Source organism: Muscardinus avellanarius (assembly GCF_963383645.1).
Source record: "Muscardinus avellanarius genome assembly, chromosome: 1".
Classification (NCBI taxonomy): Eukaryota; Metazoa; Chordata; class Mammalia; order Rodentia; family Gliridae; genus Muscardinus; species Muscardinus avellanarius.
The window spans coordinates 165865509-165890667 of NC_137786.1; the positions used below are offsets into that span (position 1 = coordinate 165865509).

General features: G+C 40.8%; 1 protein-coding gene across 1 annotated transcript in view; it reads left to right on the top strand.

Annotated features, from left to right (window-relative positions):
• Window positions 1–284: 284 nt before the first annotated feature.
• The window catches only part of SYTL2 (synaptotagmin like 2), a gene marked incomplete at both ends in the record, with an annotated part of 67159 nt that continues 42284 nt past the window's right edge, over window positions 285–25159 (top strand). Inside the window, 3 exons of the mRNA XM_080689221.1 lie at window positions 285–385; window positions 9527–9678; window positions 11382–11517. Coding sequence (XP_080545347.1) covers window positions 285–385; window positions 9527–9678; window positions 11382–11517 — 389 coding nt within the window. The remainder of the gene's footprint in view (window positions 386–9526; window positions 9679–11381; window positions 11518–25159) is intronic.

Consider the following 25159-nt stretch of genomic DNA (forward strand, 5'->3'; position numbering starts at 1 on the left):
ATTGGTCCAGAGCCAGAGTATGCTAGAGATGCTGCTGAAGACACAGGCAAGGGATGCAGCATCCTCCTGAGAGCCTCTTCTCCAAGTCATCCCACAGACCGCTGCCTTCTCATGGGAAAGGACACTTAGGATTTTGCTATCAGACTTTTGCCACAGAACTGAACAAGATATTATTTCCCTTCATATTTTGCTTTGTTTAATCTTTGTGGTTGTAGTCTTGGCTGGTAAGCCTTGAGAAATTTAAGGCACATTTGTTGCGATTATTTTGGGGCTCACTTTTCAAAATGATTGACTTAAGCTTCCTGACAGATGAGGAACAAGAGGCCATTATGAAGGTTCTGCAGCGAGATGCTGCCCTGAAGAGGGCGGAGGAAGAGAGAGTCAGGTAAGAGGCCAGAGGAGTCCTCAGGCCTGAGGGAGGAAGAGGAGTTCTTTGTTTTGTTTTGTTTTTAACCGGAAGTGGTAGTTCTAACTTGGAGCCTAAACTTATGGGTTCCAATTTTAGGTTTACTTCCTGGGCAGAACTTTTCCTCCCAGTGTCTCTTAATTTATCCCATTAGATTCCTGCTAGAAGTAGGGTCTTGATTAAAAACTCAAGCCAGGCTCAGGGCACGTGCCTATAGTCCTAGCTACTTGAGAGGCAGGGTAAAGAAGTATTGCTTGAATCCATAGATTGAGACCAACTTGGGCGACTCAGAAGTATTGCTTGAATCCATGGATTGAGACCAACTTGGGCGACCCCATCTCAAAAATGCAAAACAGAACAAAATAAACAAAATCTATACTCTTTTAACTTTTAAAACACTAAGTTAAAAATGAAATACATACCAATATCTATATGTATATATCTAGATCCTTGTATGTGCATTTTTATTTCTACTTTTTAAAACTGAATCATAAACTAAGGTAGTTTTTCTATTTCTAAAAGAAAATACATTCAGACGTAGCTCAAATTTCTGCATACTTTCAGAAATGTTGGAGTTGGTTTTAACAGCAATATTGAAAGTAATCTCTGACTGCGTCGATTTTTCATTTGATTTAAGTCCCATAAAGAGGAGTGGCAACTCTGACATACTATCCTCGTTGGGTGGAACCCAAATGTTCCATGTCCACATTCCCACCACTTTCACTCACATTTGTGATAGAAAGAGCCCTTGACCAGGCTGTTGAATAACTGGGCTTAGTCCAAGCCCTGCCATTTACTCTCTGTATACTAGGGCAATGAAAAGTTTCCTGAGTGTAAGTTAGAAGTATTAGTGGTATGGTCCCCATCCCAGGAGTTAACCAAAAGGAGCATAAGCCAAGTTCTTACTTTCTGGAACACAAAGAATGTGAATTTATAAATCTCTTTGCATTACCTCCCTCCTATTTGGCATTGAGGGTCAAACCCAGGGCATTGTATTGACAAGGCAAGTTCTTTACCACTGAGATACATCCCAGCCCCCATTTCCCATAATTTGACCATAATTGAACATGGATGCTTTGTAAGAGAGCATGCTAAAATTAACTTTAAGCATTGCAGAATGTGTGGTTATAGCTACTGATAGTAACTGGTAAACAGACAGTGCTTAACAAGTTACAAAGGGCTTAGCATCCCCATTATTTCTAATGAGCTCATGTACTCTTGAGCAGTTGAGAGGTGGAGTGGGACATGATTACCCATTTGAAGTGTGAGGAAGTTAACTTCGAGACAGATCAGATGACATGCCCCAGATCATATAACCAGTGGGTGTCAGAAGTCAGTCATGTCTCAGTCTTCATCCATTACTCCACCTCTTCAGATGGGCCATCATGAGACCTGGCAGTGGAGAAGGAGGTAGCTGTTGTGGTGGGATCATGCTCTTTCCCACCAGTCCCTGGCAGTACTTCATGTGCCTGGATGGGCACTGCCCGCCATTTTTAGTAAGTGGTGTGGAGGGACTGAGGATTGACACAAAGCACTATTGCAGCCTTTTGGCAGCATTATTGCCTGACTAATTCACAACTACATGCCCTTCCATGAACACTATCCTCTTAAGTTTCTCACAGCAGCCCTGAGATGGCCACGGTAGGACTCTTCTACACACTTAGGAGTAAAGCACCAGCCAGTCTGTGGTCACAGCAAAGTGCTGTTTCTTGACTGTTCTTTTGCAGACTCTCCTTTAGCCTGCTGTTTCTGAGGGTGCCCCAGCAGCTACCAAGGGTGCTTTGCTGTTTTTTTGTTTTGCTTGCATCTGTAAATAAACAATAAGAGGAAGACTTGGGGTAGTTTTACATATGTGTGTGTACAAATATATGTGTATACACACACACACACACACACACACACACACACACACACACACACCCCTGGTCTAAGTCATGCCCTATCTACCACCACTTTTCTGGAGGATTTTCTACTTAGGCAGCAAGCACCTCTTGTGGACTTGGCCATGGGCAGGTCCAAGATCCTAGGGCTGTGGGGATGACAGTGTGCACCCAAAAGAGCAGATGGGCACGAGACCTTGGCCTGTGGATACTGCAAGAGCCCAGCCTGTGACCTGCTCCACACAGGAGAATCTTGTTCTACCTGCTCTTTGGTTTTGGACTGAAGGATCTTGTGGGAATGGTTCTGAGGCTGTTCTGTTCCTGGGCCAGAATTTAGTCTCTGGAAATGCTACTCTAGGCTTTTGCTTATCAGTTCTTTCTGTATAACTCAGCTGCCTGTCTTTGCCTCTTACATCAGAGTTATAGCTTGATAGCTCTGAAAAGGAGGTTTTTTTTTTTTTTGGCCCATATCAATCATTTTATAGACAAGAAGATAAAGTCCAGAGAGAGCCCAGGGCCACACAGCTAGTCAGCTCCAGAGCCATGATAGAAAATGCTCTCTGTTTAGTGCTTTTCCCTCTGCCTCCATGCTGCTCATTGATATTTTTCTTTCAGAAAGAAACAGTAAGAGTTAAATCATGGCACAGGGAAATAACTCACCTGCATGGACATTGGAGTCAAATCTCATCTCCACCAGTAACCAACAGTTGTTCATTGGGCATGTTACTTTACCTCTCTGAGCCTCAACTCAGAGAATGAGAATTGCCATAAAACCAAACTAAAAAGATTAAAGTCAGGATTAAGTAAAAATAATTACTAATCTTTTTGGCATGTGACAGGTGATGGATAAATTTTAATATCTTACTTGCTCCTTCACTATTATTCTAAAAAAGATAGAAAACTTTGGTTAATAGTCTAACTCCTTAGCAGGGAATGATTCTTAAAGTTCAATTGTTTAATGCAGTGAAATAAGGAACTACTTTAGTCACTGATGTGAAGGGAATTCCAGGATAATTGAAAACATAATCTCAGCCCTCAAGGGGTTTACCATCTAGTGGCCTCATCTATTTAATAGGTTATCAATTGCAAACTTATCATCTAAATTTTGTCTTCCCAACATACATTTACAGTGCCCCAGGTACCCTTCTTGTTGGTTTGTGGTTTAGAAACACTAATTATATAATTATAATATTACCCTAAGCAAAACATCGTTAGAAAGGCAAACCTTCCACTAAAACGCAACTGTTCTTTCAAATGCAAATTGTTGATGAAAGTTAAGAGTATGATCCTCTTAGAGCCATGAGGTCCAGCACTGTTGCTCACAATCCCACACACTGCTTTAGAACCCTGTTCACTAGGGCGCGTTAGAGGTTTAACATTCAAACTGAAACCTGTTTGCCATCCCCGATGTGTCTAGTACTCTGGAGGTAGAAGCACACACAAGGCACTGAGAAGATGTGGGCTGCCTCCCGTCCTGGTTTCATGGAAGAGAAAAATAAGTGTCATACAGGGAAGATGTCTAGTTCCTAAATCATTCAACCAGCTAGTGGTAGAATATCGACTTGGACACAGGGGAATATCCTCTGGCATATCCCTGGTGTGCAGGTGAGAAGATGACAGTCACAGGTCCCTGTTGCCACCACAACTGTTCTCCATGTGCTTCTGTACCTGCAGACCTGCAGCTACAACGGCTGCGTCATTATCTATATTTACCCATTTTTATCCATCTGGGCCCCTAGCTGCTGGGTGGAGACATTTCACAGGCCAGCAGGAAAGCAGACATTGAGATGGATATTTTTTTCTCCATCCTACCCCTGCCCTCTGTCTCCATCTGTCTCTCTCCCTCTTCCGCCCTGTCTCCCACCTTTTAAGGAAACATTACCATACATGCACATGTGTAATTTTAGTCTTTTATGGTTTTAAAATGACACACTCTAGAAGTGATGTTTCCTGTGCTTTGTATCACACTGCCAGCAGGAAACTGCCACACGCGTGTCTGCACACCCCACTAGCTCCCTGCCCCCACCCCGTGTACGCACCACCACATTAGGCGAGGGGAGTTTTTACAGTAGATATCATCTTAACCGCCACCACATCTTATGACTCTCAGCTGCCTCTGTTTTTTTTTTTTTTTTTTTTTTTTTTTTTTTAAGTGAAGGCAGTTATCATTGAAGAATTGACTTCCAGGACCTCTGGCAGTATTTTCTTTCTATCAAAGCGAAGGGAAACAGAAGCAATATTTATCAGGGGCCTGCGTTGTACATGGAGCTTTACATACATTTTCTCCTCTCATCCTCAGAACAGTGTAACTTTCCCCAGGAACAAGGGAGGAAATCGGGTAAGATAGGGAAGGTGTCCTGCAGGGTTAGAGCCTTGCCCTGAGCCATCTCAAAGCCTGTGTGCTTTTATATATGACAACACCTCTCAGAAAGCTGTGAGGATCTCCTATGTGTCCACAACCTCTATACCTCTTCACTGTAAGAAACATTTGCAGTTTGTTTTCACTTGTGTTGGCTTCTAGATCCTCCAACAAAGGTCAAGTCTTGTGGTAGAAAGGGTGAAGTATGATAGCTATCTTGGAAACCAAAGTCATGGTTGGCTCTCTGAGGCAGGATGGGGTAGTGGAAAGAGTATTAGCTGTGAGTTAGGCTGGCTTCCGGTCCCAGCTCTGTGTGACCTTGACAAGTCTTAGCTTCTCTGGCCTGAATCATTTCATCTAGAAATTTGCGACTAAGGTTTCTTCCAGCTTTCACATTCTAAACAAACATCTATGAATACTTTCAAATGACACAATCTAACCATCTTGTCCGGAATATACCGAGGAGTTTAACAAAAAAGTTGGAGGATGGGTCAGTCATCTCTCTGGCCAGCCTGCTGATTTTTCCCATTTAAATCTGACTAGATAATATCAGCCAGGTCTAGCCTATGATGTCAGGCCTTTACTTGATCATATCAAGGAGCCAGAAGCTATCAAGTGCATACAGAACACGGAGAGAAAGGGGTTGGGCTGGGGGAAGGTGTTGAAGGCTGACAAGCGGGACCACCACTATTCTGGCTTTCCTCTGCAAGTCATCACACCTGTGCACCAGAAAGAGTTGAGGTTGGCAGTTAGGGCTATGGATTGAACTTTTACGCACAATTACAAGAATATGCCTAGAATGTGAGAGGACATTAATTAATGAATAAGTGGGCAAACAAATAACCGGGCATGGTTTAGATATGACCTTCAGCCTACATAAGAGGCAAAATGGGCAACTTTTGCAATCATCTAAATTAATTGTATATTATATTGCAACTGTGAAGACCAAGTGCTATGATGCATGGTAAGTGCCAAGTGTGTGGTTCAGTACCAAGCAGATATGGTATACACTTCAGAAGAAGGGATGAGCAGAAGATTGACGAGACTTTTACCCTGGAAATCTGGCAGGACAGTGTTTTCTCGGGGCTGAGTACTTTTCTGCTTCTGCTCTTCCCCACCAGCATTGGTTGAATATTTTCCCTATGCTCAGCACTCTACTAAACACAATGCGAATATGGAGAAGACGGTGGAAGATGAAAAGTGTCAGTCCCAAGAAATTTACTCTTTGCCCACACCAACTACATAATACAAAAAATAGGAAATCCAATGGTAATTTGGTTGGTGACATTATAGTTCAGGAAAGATGAAAAATTGATATGGGCAAGTAAAGAGATTTAATGGTATTACAGAATTTTTCAGTGATCTACATTTTTACAAAACTTAGTCTTTGATGTCACACATATGGAGTTATCTATAAAACATGTTAAGTGACTAAGAGAAAAAGGAAGTGATTATTAAACATAGCAGTGATAATCTGTTAGGAAATACATATGTGGCACTTATTAACACAATTCTCATTCTTTTGTCTCTTTAAAATAAAGGAAGCCAGGTATGGTAGCACATGCCCGAAATCTCAATACTTAGGAGGCTGAGATGTAGGTTCAAGGACAGCCTGAGGAATTCAGCGAGAACCTGATTTAAAAAAAAAAAAAAGATTAGGAGTATAGCTTGAGGTAGAATGCTCCAAGTTTCAATAACCCCCATTACCATTAACAAACAAACAAGCAAAAAAAAAAAAAAAAAAGACAAAAAAAAAAAAACCAAAAAGGAGCCAGAACCATTTCTGTATTATAATGATTCCCAGCCTTTTCAGGGCCGTATGTTTTTGTGAGTCTGACTCTTGCAGCCCATGTGCATTGTGTATTGGTTGGAGGCCGGTTGGCATTTAGATGAGATCAGATCAAGACTCGCATAGGGATCCCTACAGAGTGCCTTTCAGTTGAACAACAATAAACGATCTCATGAAGAGAAATTGGCAGTTGTTATGCTACCAAGGGTTGTGGTTCCCTTCATCAAGAATGCTAGTGGGTGCCATAATTTAGGTCTTTTTCCTTTTCTGAGGAGAGATAAGCATGTCCTCCTTCAGCTGACCCTACCATGGATGAGGCGTGGTTCACTGATAGGATCTTCATTATATCTTGCCTGACTCAGGCTAGGGTGGCTGCTGAGCATTTATTTGTTCACTGAGTTATTCATTCAACAAATAGTTCCTGGGTATCAGCTCTCTGCCAGGCCCTGTGCTATGTGCCTGACTTACAAAGGTGATTAAGATGTAATCCATGTCTACAAGGAGTTTGCAGAGTCCACAGATCATTGGGTGAAACAGATGTGCAAATAGATCATTGGGACAGAGTGTGGTGAGTGCTGAGGGGGGTGGGTACTGTGGGAGCTAGGAAAAGGACAAAGCATGCCCTTGGGGTGCTTGATGTGAAGGCCGAGGAGCAGCATGCTGGGCAGAGACGCAAGGAAAAGCCCCTAAGAGCCTTCAGACTCATTGGCCTCTTTCCAAGATCCAGATACTGTTAAGTGCTTTTAGGCAAACACTGTGATTAGTTATTCCAGAAGTCCTGCCAGGTATGTTTTTTCCCTATCATTACAAGCAAGGAGACTGAAGCTTAGAAAGGTTCCATAACCTCCCCAAGTCACATCTAATAAGAATCAGAACTGGACTTTGGATCTAATTTGAGGAGCCTTCAAAGCCAATGGTCTTTCTAACTTTAGCATCTACTGAGGTTACAAAGAAAAGTTTGAGGGTAGTAAGAGATCAGGTATGCTGGCAAGAGGGGTATAGAAGTAAGTGCTGGTGAGTGAGTCTGAAAAGATAACCTGAAGCCATGGAAGCCATGTGGCCAGGGCCTCCCATGACATCCCTGTACTATGCAAGCACAGAATAACTATTTATCATTTCCTGGGCACTAAGCAAAGATTTATTGAAGTCAGCTTCTGCCCCCAAGAGTTTAGTCTGACTCAGGAGAGGCTGAAGCACTTATTTTCTCTGGAACAGAATGCAGACATGGACCTTTTAGGAGGAGAAATCAAATGCTTTGCCAGAAACCCAGCAGGGATTGTCTGCTCTGCTAAAGCCTTGGGCAAGGAGAAACCACTAGAACATTTAGTAAGAACTGTGATCTCTTTGGTGACTCAGAGCCATAAAGTGATGGTGCTGTCCAGTTAGGATCTAGATATACACTGTCATGACAGTGCATGGCCAAGAATTGTAATTGGATATGTTTGGGGTAGAGTCACTTTTTTCTAGGTAACTTGGAGAGGAGAGGAAATTATACCAGTTTATTCTGAGGGGATGGAAACTCTCCAGGTAATTCCTTTTCCCCATCCTGTTTTTCCCACTCCCTGAGTGCAACCCTCACACCAGCCCTTCTACCATACACATTCTCTGGCTAAAACAATTAGATTTGCCAGCCGGGTGTGGTGGCACACGCTTGTAATCCCCGTGCTTGGGAGGCGGAGACAGGAGGATCGTGCAGGTTCAAAGCCAGCCACACTGGCTTAAGAGACCCTGTTTCCAAATTTTAAAAAAAGTATAAAATAGATCTGAGAGTATAGCCCAGAGGTAGAAGGGTTTCCAGAAACCCCAGTACCACAAAAACAAAAACAAAAACAAAAAACAATTAGATTTGCCACTTTACTAAGGGTACATTTGAGTTGAATTATGATCATAAAACTCTCTTGGGCTTGTGTAGCATATTATCTTCCAAGAATTTACCTTCCTTAAGGGAATTTTAAGAAAAAAACTTTAAGTAAATTTTTATGAGTAAAAAGATTTGTGTTTCTTGCTTTATTGAGTTGGATTCAGACTTGTGATTTCTATTTTGCTGAGGTAGAAACAAAATAGGTAGGTTAAAAGACTTGTCAGCTAGAACAATGTTTTTCTAACCAGTATAAATTAGAAAAGATTTATGTGGTCAGCATTTGGCTTGTCTTTTAGGTTTAATTTTTATTTTTATTTTATTTGTTTTGGTACTGGGAATTGAACCCAGGGGCATTCTACATCTAAGTCACACTCTCAGCCCGATTTTATTCTTCTTTTATTTTGAAACAGGGTCTCACTAAGGTGTGGAAGGCCTCACTAAGTTTCTGAGGCTGGCTGCGAACCTGTGATACACCTGTCTCAGCCTCTCAAGTACTAGGATTACAAGTGTGCACCACCACACCCGGCTGTTTTTTAGCTTTAGCTTTTCAGTGAGTACGAATGATAGTAGAACCCTCAAAAGCAGTATCTGTACAAATGTAATTTACCTATACACCTTCCTTCTCAAATTTGGTCTTCCTTGATTTTAGCCTGCCCTTTCTGTATTCATTTCCTTAACATTAAGCACCAGGGACATCATGCCCTCTTCCTGCACAGACTTCCAGGAGGGTCTCTGATAAACTCATTTCACCAAAATGAGAAGACTGATGAACAGATAACTACTCTATCAGTTATTCATTGGATGTTTATTAGGTGCTAGACATGTACAAAGGATTGTTTACATGCATTAGCTCAATCCTCAAAGTAACCTCATTTTACAGAGAAGGAAATCAAAGCTTAGGGAAGCTTAATATATCATCCCTCCTTGGGGTATTTGCATTTGAACAGTAGGCACAGAAGATTGCAGTTGAGAGGCGAATCTGCTCTTGAGAATTTTTTGGCATCACCTGAAGATCATGGATTGAACCTTTGCATTAAAAATGTTTGTATTGGCACTTCTGACTTTTCAGTCCACGGGGGGAATTGTTTAGTCATCTGGGAAGCTTGCAGCATCTAGAATATTGAAAGTTTCATGTTGCCTGTATGTTTACAGATTTCTTTATGTGTCGTCATAGTGAACTCATTTATTTACTGTAGGCTCTCAGCAAAGTAAAACTCTTTTCCTTTTGTAGACATTTGCCTGAAAAGATTAAAGATGACCAGCAGCTCAAGAATATGAGTGGCCAGTGGTTTTATGAAGCCAAGGCAAAAAGGCACAGAGACAAAATCCATGGTGCAGATATCATCAGAGCATCCATGAGAAAGAAGAGGCTCCAAGTGGCAGGTGAGCTGATTTGGTTGGTATGCTTACAGCCAGCTTTTGTCTGGGAAGGAAGCGTGGATAGAGTTTCAGAATCACTGAAATCTGCCTTGAAAAATCACCTGGAGGTATGCTTTGCATAGTATGTGCCCTTCTCACTCAGCATCCTTTGCTCTGGATGCAAATGGACAAGGGCAGGGCCAAGTGACCAAGTGTGGTATAGAGGAACACGAAAACCTTAGATACCATGTTGTATTGCAGCAGCATAGATACTTGGGTTTTATAAGAGATCTATCTTCTCTTCTTTGACTTTTAACTCTGGAAATTCAGAATCTTCTGCATAAGTGAAGGGTTTGAACAAAAAGAGATCAGCCTTCCCCCAATGATCTTCACATTTAGTACTTCTGTACCCACGTACAGTATAAAGAGACTTTAAAAGTAATATTTTGAGAGCTTGTTTAGAATACTTTTAAGCTCACTAAGTACCTACAGGGTACCATCTTTCTAACTCTAGGTTAGTCAGCATAAACCCTTCTCTAGGTCTAGCCTGCATGAAATAAGGAAAATAGCTAACACCTTTTGAACATCTAATGTTTGACAGGCATTCTCTATTATTTCTAACTATAGCAGTGGACTTCTAAGGTTGGTGCTATTTCCCCTGGTCTATATATAAGGCAAAGCTCAGAGAAGTTAAATAACTTTCTGATGATGATATTGTTGCCAAATGGTAGAGCTGGATTTCAAATCTCTCAGACTCAGTGCCAACTCTTTGCCAGGAAGAGTAGACTGCATAGTATACATGAAGCATTGTGTGCAGCCCTCTTACTCAGAACTCAAGAAACTTTGAAGGGTATTGGTTAGTACTTTTGAAGAAACTAGACTTACAGGTGACAGGACCTGTAGGGAATACCACCCTGGAACTTATTTATGGAAATTGAAAGCCACAGTATGGCTTCATCTTCTTAACACTGATGAAGTATTTTTGGTACTTACTGGTTATGCAGCCTTGAACTCTTTGAGCCTCAATATCCAAATTTACAACTTGGAAAATAGCTCCCATTTCACAAGATAACACAGACAAAGAACTTAACATCATGCCTCATTAGTCATCACTCAGTTGTTCAGGTAAAGAAAGAATTCTAGGTATTAAGAGGAAACAGAGGCTTTTGCCTGAAGAAGGGCACAAAGGTTTTTCTGACACGTGAGCTGGGTGTTGAGAAGTATGTAGAATTTGGATGTATAGAGACTGGGGAGGTGGGAGGTGCATAAGGTGGTCAAGAAGGAGATTCCAGACTAGAATCATTTGTTTCACTTTGTTTCTCAGAGCCAAGCATTATATTGGACATATGGTAGGTCCTCAGTAAATGCTTGGTAAAGATGGTGCTTTATCTCAATAAGTACTTCCTGCCTTCATCATCCTGTGACTATGCAATTCAATCTCAACCCCAATTCAGATCAGATCAATCTAGAAGCACTCAGAATGTTGCATTAGTGGTCTCTGGAGTTACCCGCACATGTTCTCAGGAGATTGTGTTTGAGGAGGACCTACTGCCAGCAGAATCTACTGAGTTCTCTCAAAGACATAATTCCGATCCTGAGACTTTGATTACCTTAACACTTGGAAGGCACAGGGTTCAGATTTGAGCCCTCAGTGATAGGAGCCAATAAAAGAGTTACAGATTGTAGAGGTGAGAGATAACCTTCTTGTCTATCATTTCCTGTTTCAGCTGAGCAGAGTAAGGACAGAGCAATCGGGGCAAAGGAAAGCTGGGTGAATAATGTCAACAAAGATGCTTTCCTTCCCCCAGAACTAGCAGGTGTTGTAGAAGAGTCAGAAGAAGATGCAGCACCAGAGAGCACAAGGTAAGCTGCTACTGGTGGGTTTCATGGCTTGGTGTGCTGTCCAAGCAAAATGGTGGGCTATGAATACAAATGTACTGGTGTTATAGGTATGGGGAAGGGAATGGTGTGTTCGAGAATTCTAGACCCTCATGAGGATAAAGCCTGAACATTACTCTTGTCCATCTTCCATAACTTCTAACAAATCTGAATCTTAGAATTAAATTGTTAAATGATTATTTCTTTTTTTGTACCATCAGTAACTTTTCTTTAACATCTGCACCAAGGAATTTTTTCTTTTAGACTAGGACAAAGAGGTACTTCAAAATGAATGTAGGGGAATAAATCATTTCAGGGGAGAGATAAATTATGATCAGATTATAACAGCTTGTTGCAGTGGAAGAAGCTCAAGCCCAGGAAACATAAATTCAAATCTTAAATCTGCCATTTATCAATCACTTGATCATGAGCAAGTCAGGATCAGTAACATTTTTGAGTTTATTTTCTTATCTAAAGATAGGAATTATATACTCAAGAAGTTCTGGTGAGAATTAATGGTAATATATTTGGAGTAAATCTTAAAGATGTAGATCTTTCTCAATATTTTAGTTTTTATTTTTTCCTTATTTTTCATACATATTTCCATCTATCTGCTTAAAAAATGTACATGATTCCTAAAAGGTAGCCAGTTATGGGGATGCATTATCATAAGCCTTTGGAGCCATGACAATTTGCTTTTAGGTATTTAAGAATCTTCCCATTGGTGTCTTATCCTTTTAGAATACAGTTGTTATCCTTTGGCAGGAGACAGTTGCATAGTGTCTCTATATTTTCAGTGAAAACAGTTCATCTCAGAGCCTCTAACTAGGATGAAGCTGATGAATTTGCTGGTGGGATAGTCACTGAGTCATAGTGCAAGGCTAAAGCGCCTGGGAAATAAAATATTACCAAATAGTTCACAGGTGAAGAGGAGGGTGAATAATATTGGTACCAATAGATATTTCAAAGTCAAATATGAGTAATTATGAACATGGATAAGGGAATACTGAATTGATTAAGGTATCCATTATTTACCCATTTCCTAGTTGTTTCCCAGAAGTGGTGGGATCCATAATTTTCCAGTAGAACTATGTGTAATGTTCCATTTTATATGTAAAGGTCAAGTTAGCTAGAGGATAAACACCCCAATTGTAGCTGTTAATTGAGACTATGATTTTGCAATATTACGGATTTAACTTCTTGGACCTTTATTTACACAGCTGTACACGTGGGACTGACAATAGGTTTGCTGGTAGAATTATTGGGAATTTAATTACTTATTGAATATATAATGAACACAATCTGCAACACATAACAGGAGTTTTAAAGACGAAACCATGGACTCTCAAATACACATAACTATTTCAGAGACCCCAGAAAAGGGCATGAAGAGCACTCTATTTTTTTCCCCGTTGGTGTAGCTGCTTTCAAATACCCCTCATGGATGAACCTTGCTTTCTTAAAGAAAGGTGAGACTTAAAATCCTAGAAACCTTGGGAAAAGAACATAGTTATTTAGACTCATTACCAAGGGGGCTGAGGGAAGCTCCTCAGAGTCAGGCATGATGGACTGAGAAGCACCAGAACAGTAACCAGCCAAGAGCAGAAGGACTGAGAGCTGCAGAAGAGAAGAGGACAATCAGAGGCCTCATTGCTCATTGTATAGTTTTTTTCTGGGTTAGACTTCCCATATTTCTTCCAGAAACTTGTTCCATTTTGAGAAATGGAGATGGGCGTGGGAGATGGAGGTGCCCCACTCATCTTCCTCATGTCCCCATGCGGCTGGTGGGCATTCTGTTAGTCTTTCTCAATTTGAGGCTGATATATAACTTCCACGATTGCATCTGCATTCCGTCTGAGACCTTGGACAAATCTCTTGAGTCTTATTTGTAAATTAGAACAGAGTTGCTTGCCTGATGAGGATGTTGCAATACTAAATGAAATAAAGTGTGGGAATCACTTAGCATTTCTAAGAAAGGAGGAAAATTGGTAATTTTCAGGTGGCATTATAATTATGTTATTACATGAATAAAGCATAAAGATGTCAGATGTATCCAGCATACTCTGCCCATTAAAGGCCAATTCTATACTATGTGGCATGGGTGGTAATCACTTAAGTCCGTAGAAGGGGCTATTATTTATTTAATTTTGCTTCCTCCTTAATCCATGTCAGAAACTACTACTTCACTTGGTATCAAGTTCCTGCAGTATTTCTTGCTTATACTTTAGCCTTTGTGAACTGGGTGTGTTCAGTGTATTTTGGGGCCTGTACTTTAAAAGTAAGTGAATTTCAATAGAATGACCTAATACCTGTCAATATTTTCTTAGCTAGGAGTTAGAGGTTGGGGAGTGTGAAGCCACAGTGGCTAGATATTGTAGTTTCTGAAGTTTTCCTAGCAGGCTGTGTCAAGGTCCTTCTTTGTGTCATGGGCATAATTCAGGAAGATCCGACCCATGAAGAATGAAAACATGATCTGAGTACCCAGCTGGTAGTCAAGCATCACCAGTGACTACATTCTTTCTGAACTCACCTTTGTTTGCACCTGTAGCACAAGGAAGCAGAGAGGTTTATGAACAGAGAATAAGTTTCCCTTTAGAGCAACAAAGGGGAAATTCCAAATACAATTTGAATAACTGACTTTCAGCTGGGCAAGGTTGGCTGGACCAGCACCTCATTAACTATTGCAAGACTTCTTTCATTTGTTTTTAAGTTTTTATTTCTAATCATCACAGGTTGACACCTTGTGAAAAATTAAAACAAAAATACAGGAAAAAACACAATGGTATGCAATAGACCACTGATCTTTGTACTTGGATATCTCAGCAAATTACAATAAATGGTTTTCAATACTCTCAATTTCTGTACTTTCTATGAACCAGTGATAAACAGCTCATGGACTGGCATGGTCCATTGATAGCACATTGTGTCCCTTCCCCAAATTTTATATATATATATATATATATATATATAAAATTTTATATAACACACACACACACACACACATATATATATATATATATATATATATATAGAGAGAGAGAGAGAGAGAGAGAGAGATAGAGAGAGAGAGAGAGAGAGAGAGAGAGAGAGAGAGAGAGAGAGAATGAATGTGTATAAGCCACAGGTCATGGCTAAGTCAATATGGGGAGAACAGAACAAAGATATGAGAAGCTCTTACTACACATCTAGACCTGCCTATGATGTGTAGTGGTGTCTGACTATAGAAGTAGACCTGTTCTGGGATGAGAGCTGCTTCTTTGTTACTTGAGATGACATATTCTAGAAATCAGTTTGTATACTCTAAGTACTCCTGAGATCCTAGTACCCTCTTAGCCTCTCTATTGATCAGGGCCTTAAATATCTCTTGTTAGAATGTCTTTGGACTAAAGGAGCCTGGAAATAGACTGACCTTTTCATTTTTCTCTCTTCTCTCCTTTCATCTCTCTTTTTTTTCTCTCTCTCTTTAGGTATTTTTAGTTTATTCATCAATTTTTTTAAATTTTTTATTGGTGCATTGTAGTCATACATCTTAATGGAGTACAAGATGGTGGAAGCATACATACACACATCACCCTATTAGCTCTGACCAATTCCCTCCCCCTCCCTCATTCTCATGTTTGGCTTACTGATTGACTTTGATATGTTTGTTAAAGTACATCATGAACATTAGAGAATTTCCCTCTTCCCTCCTCCCATCCCCTCAGGTCACCTTATTTGCTCATCTTCGTATCCTCTTCTTCGTTGAGAGTTCTTCCTATGACCCATTTTCTTCCTAGCTTTTGCATATTAGGGAGAGTAGCCAATTTATTGTATTTTTGTGACTGACTAATCTCTCTTAGCATAATTATGTTCTCCAGTTCTATCCATTTCCCTGTAAATGACATAATTGTGTTTTTCTTTATGGCTGAGTAGAATTCCATTGTGTATATATCCCATAGTTTTGTAATCCATTTATCTGTTGATGTGCATCTTGGCTGGTTCCATAGTTTGGCAATAGTGAATTGTGCAGCTATGAACACAGATATGCATGCATTAATTTGGTAATTTGGTTTCATTCTTTTGGGTAGATACCTAGAAGTGGTATTGCTGGATCATATGGTAAGTTCATTTTATTTTGTTAAGGATCCTCCATACTGTTTTCCAAAGTGGTTGTACTAATTTTCAATTCCACCAAGAATGTATTAGAGTTCCCACTTCTCCACATTCTCACTGGCATTTGTTGTTTGTGTTTTGAATGATTGTCATTCTAGTTGGAGTTAGGTGAAATCTCAGGGTAGTTTAATTTGCATCTCTCTGATTGCTAATGATGTTGAACATTTTTTCATGGATTTATTTGACATTTGAATTTCTTTCATGAAGTGTCTGTCTAGTTCATTTGCCCATTTTTAATTGGGTTATTTGTTTTCTTAGTGCTGAGTTTCTTGAGTTCTCTGTATATTCTAGATATTAATCCTCTATTAGAGGAATAGGTGGCAAAAATCTTTTCCCATTCTTTTGGCTCTTGATTGAGGTTCTTGATAGTTTCCTTTGCTGTACAGAAGCTCTTCAGTTTTATGTAATCCTATGTATTGATCTGCCTTTTAGTTTCTCTTGCCTTTGGGGTCTTGTTGAGAAAGTTTTTACCTGTTTCTATGTGTTGCAGTGTTGGGCCTATGACCTCTTCAGGGAGCCTCAAGGTCTCTGGTCTAATTTCCAAGTCTTTGATCCATCTTGAGTTGACTCTTTTGCAGGGTGAGAAAGGGGAGTTTATTTCCATTTTTCTGCATATGGTTAACCAGTTGTGCCAACACCATTTGTTGAATAGGCTATCTATTTTCCAGTGTATGTTTTTGGCCTCTTTGTCAAAAATCAATTGGCTGTAAGTATGTGGATTTGTTTGAGTCTTCTATTCTGCTCCATTGGTCTATGTTTCTCTTCTCTCTTTTAAAGACCATATCCTTGAGGACTAACCCTTCCTCTAGCTTATATTATGTTGGCTCCATGTCTACAGATTGGCCATCCCAGGCCGCTGAAAAAAAATGAGAATTACTCAAATATGTTCCAAGCTTTCTAATTGTTTCTCCCTTCTGATTCTTTCTCCTTCCCCCTTTTCCTATCCCACACCCCTTAGTTACCTAGTAGCATCCTCCTTTCTCTTGAAGGGATCTAAAATGAATTCTACCCCAAAGAGTATTCAACTTTTAGAAATAATTTAGTCATGCATATATGGAATTTTAATTTTTATTGCTTTTCTTAACGGTCATCTTACTAAAACATGAGTTCAAACATGTTTGTGTCATCCTCACATACAGTCCAAGTAGTTCTCACCATCAATTATGTAGCACATATGAGGATATTACAGTTGAACAGTAATTGTCTATCTTTCAGGTGCTTGGCTTCCATATTGTGTACACTTTTCCATCAGAAGACTTCCAGTTCTGATGGTTTCTAAAATATTTAAGAATTATCTTGTTTCAAGCATTCCCAAGAAGGTCAGAGTCTTCAAACAAAGGAGACTGGTTCACAGATAGGAAGAGGGTTATGTTAGCGATTGTGGGCATCTCAGTGCCCTGACACCATACTAAGAAAGCAGCCCTTGTAACATAACTCGTTAATCAGAGGTCAATCACTACTTTTGTTGTAGTAAAAGTAGCCAAGGAGATGCTGTGGCTAAGTTAAGCTACAGGTAATAGAGTTAGGAAGGACAGAAAAAGGCAGTATAAGAATGAGATATGGAGAAAAACAGGACACAGAGAAGATAAATATGTATGAATAGTAAGGATGAAGCCATTAATCCATAGATGGACTAGATTTCCTTTTTAGGATATTTATTATAAAGAAAGCATTAGCTGGGTATGGTGGTGCACACTTGTAATCCTAATACTTGGGAGGCTGAGACAGGAGGATGGCAGTTCTTGGCCAGATTCAGCTACTTAGTGAGGCCCTATGCAACTTAGTGAGACCCTGTTTCAAAATAAAGAATAAAAAATAGGACTAGGGGATGTAGTTGGAGGTAGAATGCCCCTCTTTTCAATCCCCAGTACCACAAAAAAAGAAAAGTATTTAAATGTCCTTATTTGCAATTGATTGAAAGTACTGATTTATGCCTTGCTGTCATCCAACAGAATAAATCATTCTGTAGGGAGACTAGCTCATTCTTCATTCAGTCATTTATTATTTTTATTTTATTTATTTATTTATTTATTATTTTAATTTTGGGGAGGTACTGGGGGTGGAACCCAGAGGCTTTCTCTCTCTGAGCTATACTCCCAGACCTATTTTTTTATATTTTATTTGAAAACAGGGTCTCAGTAAGTTGCTGAGAGCCTCACTAAGTAGCTGAGGCTGGCTTCGAACCTGTGTGATCCTCCTTCTGGCCTCCCAAGTGCGGAAATTACAAGAGTGCGCCACCACACCCGGCTTCAGTCATTTATTTGATTGGTCAACATTATTGAGTATTTATCATATACATGATGGTAGTGAGGAACTCAAAGATGTCTAAGGCTGGTCCCTGTCTTCAAGGAACCCATTGTTTGGAGAAGGGGCTGGCATGTGTAATCAGAAATTGTAATTGGTATGATAACAATATCTTAGAAGTCTCAGGACAACAGACAGTAATACTGTGCCTGGCATGGGGGGGAGGGTTCTCTGAGAGCTTCTGGGCATGTTTCAGAAGATTCCTGAAGAATAAAAGGAATATGTGAGACATGGGGAGAGGATGGCATGGGGGTCTGGCAGAGCGGGCATGCTAGAGACCTGGCAGTGTTCTGCTGTGGTGGAGATGCTATGTGCATGGTAGGCAGGTGTGTGGAATGAAGCTGGTTTCAGCCCATGAGGAGTCTCGAGCGTTGGCCAGGCTAGACCTTTCTCTTAAGAGGAGCTACCAAATGATGTTTTGATCCAGTTAGCCTTTTAGAGGCATCATTCTTACAACTATGTACAGGATGGGGTCAGACAGTTAAACCAAGACTTTAAGGAAGCAGCTTAGCAAGAGATGGGAGAACTTATCTGAGGGGGTGGAGGAAGGAAGGACAGATGGCAGAGCTGTAGAGATATGGCTGGACATGGTGGCATAGACCTGTCATCTCAGCAACGGAGGCAAGAGGATCGAAGGTTCAAGGCCAGCCTGGGCCACATAAGGAACACTTTGTCTCAAAATTAATAAAAAAGATGAAAAGGTTCAGGGTGTAACTTAGTGGTAGAGTACTCCTGTGTCCATTCCCTAGTCCCACCTCTCCAAATAAGAGTTGTGGAAGGTACAGTTAGAAAACAATCTGAGGTGTGTATAGGGTACACAGAAATAACTAATCATTGATGTAGGCTCTATGGGTTATTTGATGAGAGGTCCTCAACTGTGGTCTGTATGTCAGAATTCCCTGAGGAACATCGGGGAAATACAACTTCCCTGGGCTGAGTATCACTGCTCTGTTCTCTGGGTGTTGAGGGCCTGGATCCTGCTCATCACTCTGGCGTCCTAGTCATCTACCAGTGTGTCTAGCACATAGGTACACAGTAAGAATGAATAAACTCATTCTCTCTTATCATCCTTCATCGTACTTACCACTTTCTGAAATTTTAGTGTGTGTGTGTGTGTGTGTGTGTGTGTGTGTGTGTGTGTGTGTGTATTGATTGCTCCCCTCCCTAGGTCCATCTTTAAAAGGACATCTTTTTCACTGCTACATATATATATATATATATATATATATATATATATATATATATATATATATTTTTTTTTTTTTTCCTCACTGCCCTGTTCCTAGCACTTAGAATAGTGTCTGGTGAAAATACTTTGGAAGGAAGCCGAGTGTGATGACGCACACTTGTAATTCTACTACTTGGGAGGCTGAGACAGGAGGATCACACAGGTTCGAAGCCAGCCTCAGCTACTTAGTGAGGCTCTCAGCAACTTAGTGAGACCCTGTTTCCAAATAAAATATAAAAAGTAGGTCTGGGTATATAGCCTGGGGGTAGAAAAGCCCCTGGGTTCTACCCTCAGTACCCCCCCAAAAAATTCTTTGGGATGAATAGATGAAGACTAGATAGAGAGTGAGAAACTGAGCAAATAATGAATGAATAAAAATATTTGATGGATGAGATAATAGAGTACTAAATAAATAATGGTAAGTGAGAGGATTCATGAAGAAACAAATGAGTGAATAAATCTATGATCAAACGATGTAGTTTGAACCCAGAGACTAAGTAGAGAAAGAGAAGGGAGAAAAAAACTAAAAACTACAATGTAAGGACAGAATCCATAACATCCAGATTTCACTGATTTGCTTTACTAAGAATCTCTCACTTGAACCTGAGCCTGGTAGAGCACACCTGTAATATCAGTAGTTGGGAGGTAAAACAGGAGGACCGCAGGTTCAAAGCCAGCCTCAGCAACTTAACAAGCCCCTCAGCAACTTAGTGAGACCCTGTTTCCAAATAAAAAATAAAATAGGGCTGGGGTCTGGGGGTATAGCTCAGAGGTAGAAGTCCCCTGGATTCAATATCCCCCGTACCACAAAGGGAAAAAAGAGTCATCTCGCCGGGCGTGGTGGCACACGCTTGTAATCCCTGCGCTTGGGAGGTAGAGACAGGAGTATCGCGTTGGCTCAAAGCCAGCCTTGCTGGCTTAAGAGACCCTGTTTCCAAATAAAAATATAAAATAGGTCTGGGAGTGTAGCCTGGAGGTAGAAGGGTTTCCAGGAACCCCAGTACCACCAAAAAAAAAAAAAAAAAAAAAAAAAAAAAAACCATCTCACTTCAGAAGTATCACCATGCGTACTGGTGATTATAAAAAGATGGAGGAGGAGAATTTGAGAATCTTCTAAAATTGGTAAAACTGTTAGAAAAGAGCATTCAAAAAGGCACAGAGGTAGGAGGAAGTTTGGTTGCTATAGAAGTTTGTAATGCCCAGTAGACAAGCTGTTTTCAGAGAATGTTTCCATGATGAGTGCAGGGAGAGTAAGCGTGAATGCTTTACTATGGCATTTATTTTCCCTTATGCTCCCTCCCTCTTCCCCGCCCTCCTTTCTTCTTTTCTCTGTTCTTTCTTTCTGTACTGAGGGTTGAACCCAGAGGCATTTTACGTCTGAGCCATACCCCTAGCCCTTTTTAAATTTTCTGTTTTGAAAAGAATCTTGCTAGGTTGCTGAGAGTCATACTATGCGGCTGAGGCTGTCCTCAAACCTATGATTCCCCTGTCCCAGCCTCCTGAGTGCTTGGATTATAGGCATGCACTACCATACCTAACTAACATACTTAACTATGTTGTTTCATTCCAGTGTTGGCAGGGTTTCCCCTGGGGATTTACCTATGAAAATGATGGAAAAACAAATAGTTCTATTGCAAGCAAAACTGTACATCTCCATATAACCACATAACTCTGTTTTGTAAGTCATTGTAGTGAACCAAAGTGCGAGTCTGAGCTCTACTCCCTGTGTTTTAGCAACACCTATTTCTGCCACCATTCTCTTACCCTTTACTGAATGGGAACCAATCAATTAAAACTAAATCGTTAGCTCTGAAATAGTATCTTCCCCCCAGTGGTACTGTTTTTCCTGAATATTTTTGTTTGTATAAATCTATCTTCCTCAACTAGAAGGATTAACTACTTGCCTTAACTCCAAGAGTAAGAGCAGTGTAAAGTACCTAGCTTGCTCCCAAGGCAGGGCAGAGATGAGCCAGTCTGTGAAACACTGCATTTGATATTTTTCTTTGGATTGATATCAAATCCAATAACATGATGACTGCATTTCTAGGAGGCCTCGCCCGCAGAATCAGCAATGAAGAGAATATTTAATCCTGTCAGATCTCAGATTTACTCCAATCAGTTGTCCTAGAAGTAGTTTCCCTGTGATATCAATATGCATTAAACTTGGATGGGAATATTTGTGCCTGACAAGTCTGTAGCATGAGTTTTGGCAGCACAGGAAGACTGTGTTTGCCCACAAGTAAATTTTTTTTTTGTGTGTGTGAGTGTGGAAATGGAACCCAGGGGCATTCGACCTCTGAGCTACACCTCCCTGCCCTATTTTTTATTCTTTATTTTGAAACAAGTCCTCGCTGAGTTGCAGAGGGCCTCACTAAGTAGCTGAGGCTATCCGCAAACTGCAATCTTTCTGTCTCGGCCTATCAAATGCTGGGATTACAAGCATGTGCCACCACTCCTGGCTTCCACAAGTAAATTTTACTTAAAAAATAATATTGGCTTGCTTTCCCCACTCATTCCTCAGCCGTTTCTTCATTTATTTGTTAACTCTCTCAAGCTTCATTGAGTGCTTGCCCAGTGCTGAGCCCTGGGGATGAAACACAGCATTTGGTCCCAAAGGAACTCAGTCCCAAGGGAGAGACCAAAACAACAGAAAATACATGGAAAAAAGAAAGAAAGAAAAAACCCACACACAGAATTTCTTTCTGGTTTGATAGATAATGTTATCAATTAATATTTTAATAATCTCTTAATGAAATAAAATAATTCCAAGTGGTATTATAATATTGCAAGTTTCTTTTGAAAGATGCCAGAAGGGAGAAAGTTACAGAGCATGGGTTGTGGAATTTGATTTGCTTCAGAGTTTAAAAATCTCATCATTTGAAATGTATTAAGTATCTTTTATATTCTGGATGCAGTATACTACCCGCTGGGAGAAATTCTAAGAAACAAAAGACATAGTATCTGATTATAAAGAGACTATATTCTCTTATTTTCTTAGGAAAATAATGCAGTGCATTTATGTATAAAGATGTGACCACATGATGCAAATAGTACCAGGCAGGAAACAAATTCCTGGTGGCACACACTTATAATCCCTGCGCTTGGTGGGCTGAGACAGGAGGATCACACAGGTTCGAAGCCAGCCTCAGCTACTTGGGCTCTCAGCAACTTAGTGAGACCCTGTTTCTGAATAAAATATAAAAATAGGTCTGGGAATATAGCCCGGAGGTAGAAAGTCTCTGGGTTCCACCCCCTCAAAAAAAGCCAAAGTACCAATAAAATATGCTATAATAACAGAGACAGGGGAGACTCACTCCTAGCTGAGGTGATCTAAGAGGTGAGATGTGGATGGGCTCAAAGATGACAGAGATGATTTAGGCAGAGGAGGGAAGTGAGGGATAGTGGGTAGAGGTTCTAGGCCTGGAAGTAGAGAGGCCACTTTGTTTGGCATGAATGGTCAACAGAGGAGGAGGAGGAGGAGAAAGTTATATTGGGGCATATAGTGAATGGTCTCTGGTTCCTTGCTGAGGAGTTCAGACTTCACTCCACAGGCCTTGGGGATGAAGACAGGGCAATGAGCAGAAGAGCACCTGGTGCAAAATTGTGTGTAGGACCGCTCCAGCTTAGTGGTGACAGACTGAATGGATTGGGGGACTAAAGCTTTCAGAAAGCCAGATATGGGGTGAAAGAAGTTGGCAAAAATAGAGGTGTTAGTAGAGAAAGAAGAAGCGGATGTGTGAATCACTAGGAAGGATCACTCGGATGCTACTCCAGTCTTCTTTCCACGAACTATGGCTTCAGTATTGCAAAAACCAGGGGCAGGACAGCCTAGCCATCACTCTGGTTGTCTTTGGAATCAAACATACCTGCATTCACATCCCCAGCTCTCCATGAACTGATTTTGTGATGTCAAACAGGTTGCTTACCCTCTTTAAGACAGAGTTTTCTCACAAATAAAATGGGGAGAATGATACATACCTCACAGATGTTGTAAGAATCAATTGAGAATGAGCTGTTTGCTGCAATGATGGTTGCCCAGTAAAGGACAGGCAAGCAAAATACTGTTATATGCCTTGAGGGAAGCAAAGCTGGAAGTATCTGTATTTTGGACAGAGTTTGAGACATGAGGCTCTTGGTTTAATTTTTTCCAGCTATGCTGACTGTAAGCTGTAGTGAGCCAAGTTTCCCACCCTCAGTCCATTTTTACCCCTCTCCCAGTCACAAGGTAACTCATTAAATGCTATGTGTTTCTAGTGTATTAGTTTTTGCCCCTTTGTTCTGGCAGCCTTGTTTCTTCCTCTGTTTTGCTTTGGGGATAGCACAAACAAAACCATTTCATTTAATTCCTAAGTAATCTGCCTCATTGTTGTTTGGCAAACATCAATTAAACATAAAAAGAGAATAAACTGAGCCACCTGTTGGCTTCTGTCTCCTATGGTACTGGCTCAGTAAGCCTTGGTTTATTCAGTTACTCACCAGTCCTGTGCCAGACACTGAACAAGGTAGTGCTGGGTGCATAAAGATGGTCCAGACTCTCCTGGGGGCTCTTGCCATTTACAGAGCGATAAGATGCATGCACACACGATGAGGCTGCATAGTAGACACAGCCGGATAGCATCCAGTAAGGGAGAGACCAGCTTCTTTTCTAAGAAAAAGGATCAACATGATGTGCTGTATGGGAAGTTAGGGTGGGACCTGGAGGCACAAGAACTGGATTTCCAGGAAGCAGAGGGAGAAGAATGCAGAGACTCTATCTTTTGGGCTTGGGGGGTAGGGAGAGGAAAGGAGGAAGATGGCAGAAGAACATGTGTGCTCCATGGAGACCCCAGCCACCAGCACTGGGCTCAGGTTCTCTCTTTATGTGGCTCCTTTACAAAGTAATGGAGATCATACAAAACCACATGACAATCAGAGTGTAGCATCTGCCATAGGATGCTGTTCCTCACATCACTCACCAGCTTCTTAAAATGTTACTCAAGAGAAACTACTTTCTCCTTCTGAGCTGATGGCTGTTTGTGTTGTGTGGATACATTCTGTCAGTGAATTTCTGGCTTCTTTTTTTTTTTTTTTCTTTTCGTTTTGCTGCTAGATGACTTAATTCAAGTTTGTGTCCATCTACTACATGGATAGAAGACTCCTGGAATGTGTTTTTCTGTCCAGATTCTGGCTCCATAATACCTTCCTTCTCTGTCCCCTCCCCTCCCCCTCCTTTTCCACCTTTCTTGCCTCTATCCATGTGATCAGGCTGTATTTTATACACATCTACCTCATCTTCTATAATTCTTTTCTGGACTCATTAGGAGGGCTATACAGAAAGAATAGCTTTCATTAGAGTTTATCCTTGAGCTAGGTACAGAGGCATACACCTATAATCCTAGTACTTGGAAGGCAGAAATGGGAGGATCACAGGTTAACGACCAGCCTTAGCCTGTCTACAACCTAGAGAGACTTTGTTTCAACATTAAAAATAAAATAAAATAGGGTGGGGCATGGTGGCACACACTTGTAATCCCAGTACTTGGGATGCTGAGACAGGAGGATTGCAGGTTTGTGGCCAGCCTCAGCAACTTAGTGAGACACTCTGCAATTTAGTGAGACTCTGTTTCAAAATTAAAAATAGAATAGGACTGGGGGATACAGCTCAAAGGTATAGAGCTCCTGAGTTCAATCTCTTGCATCCTCCCAAAATAAAAAATAAAATGAAATAGGGATGGGAGTATAGCTTGGAGGTAGAACGTTCCTGAGTTCAGTCCCTAGAAAACACACACACACACACACACACACACACACACACACACACACACACGTTCAGCCTTTTCTTGGGACTAACTATATAGAAGCAGCAACCGAAGCACAGAAGTAGAGAAGGGAAATGAAGCTGCAGGACCATCTAGGCTGCAAGTTAGTGACAGTACTCTTGGGCATGCTTGCAGGGCCTGCCAG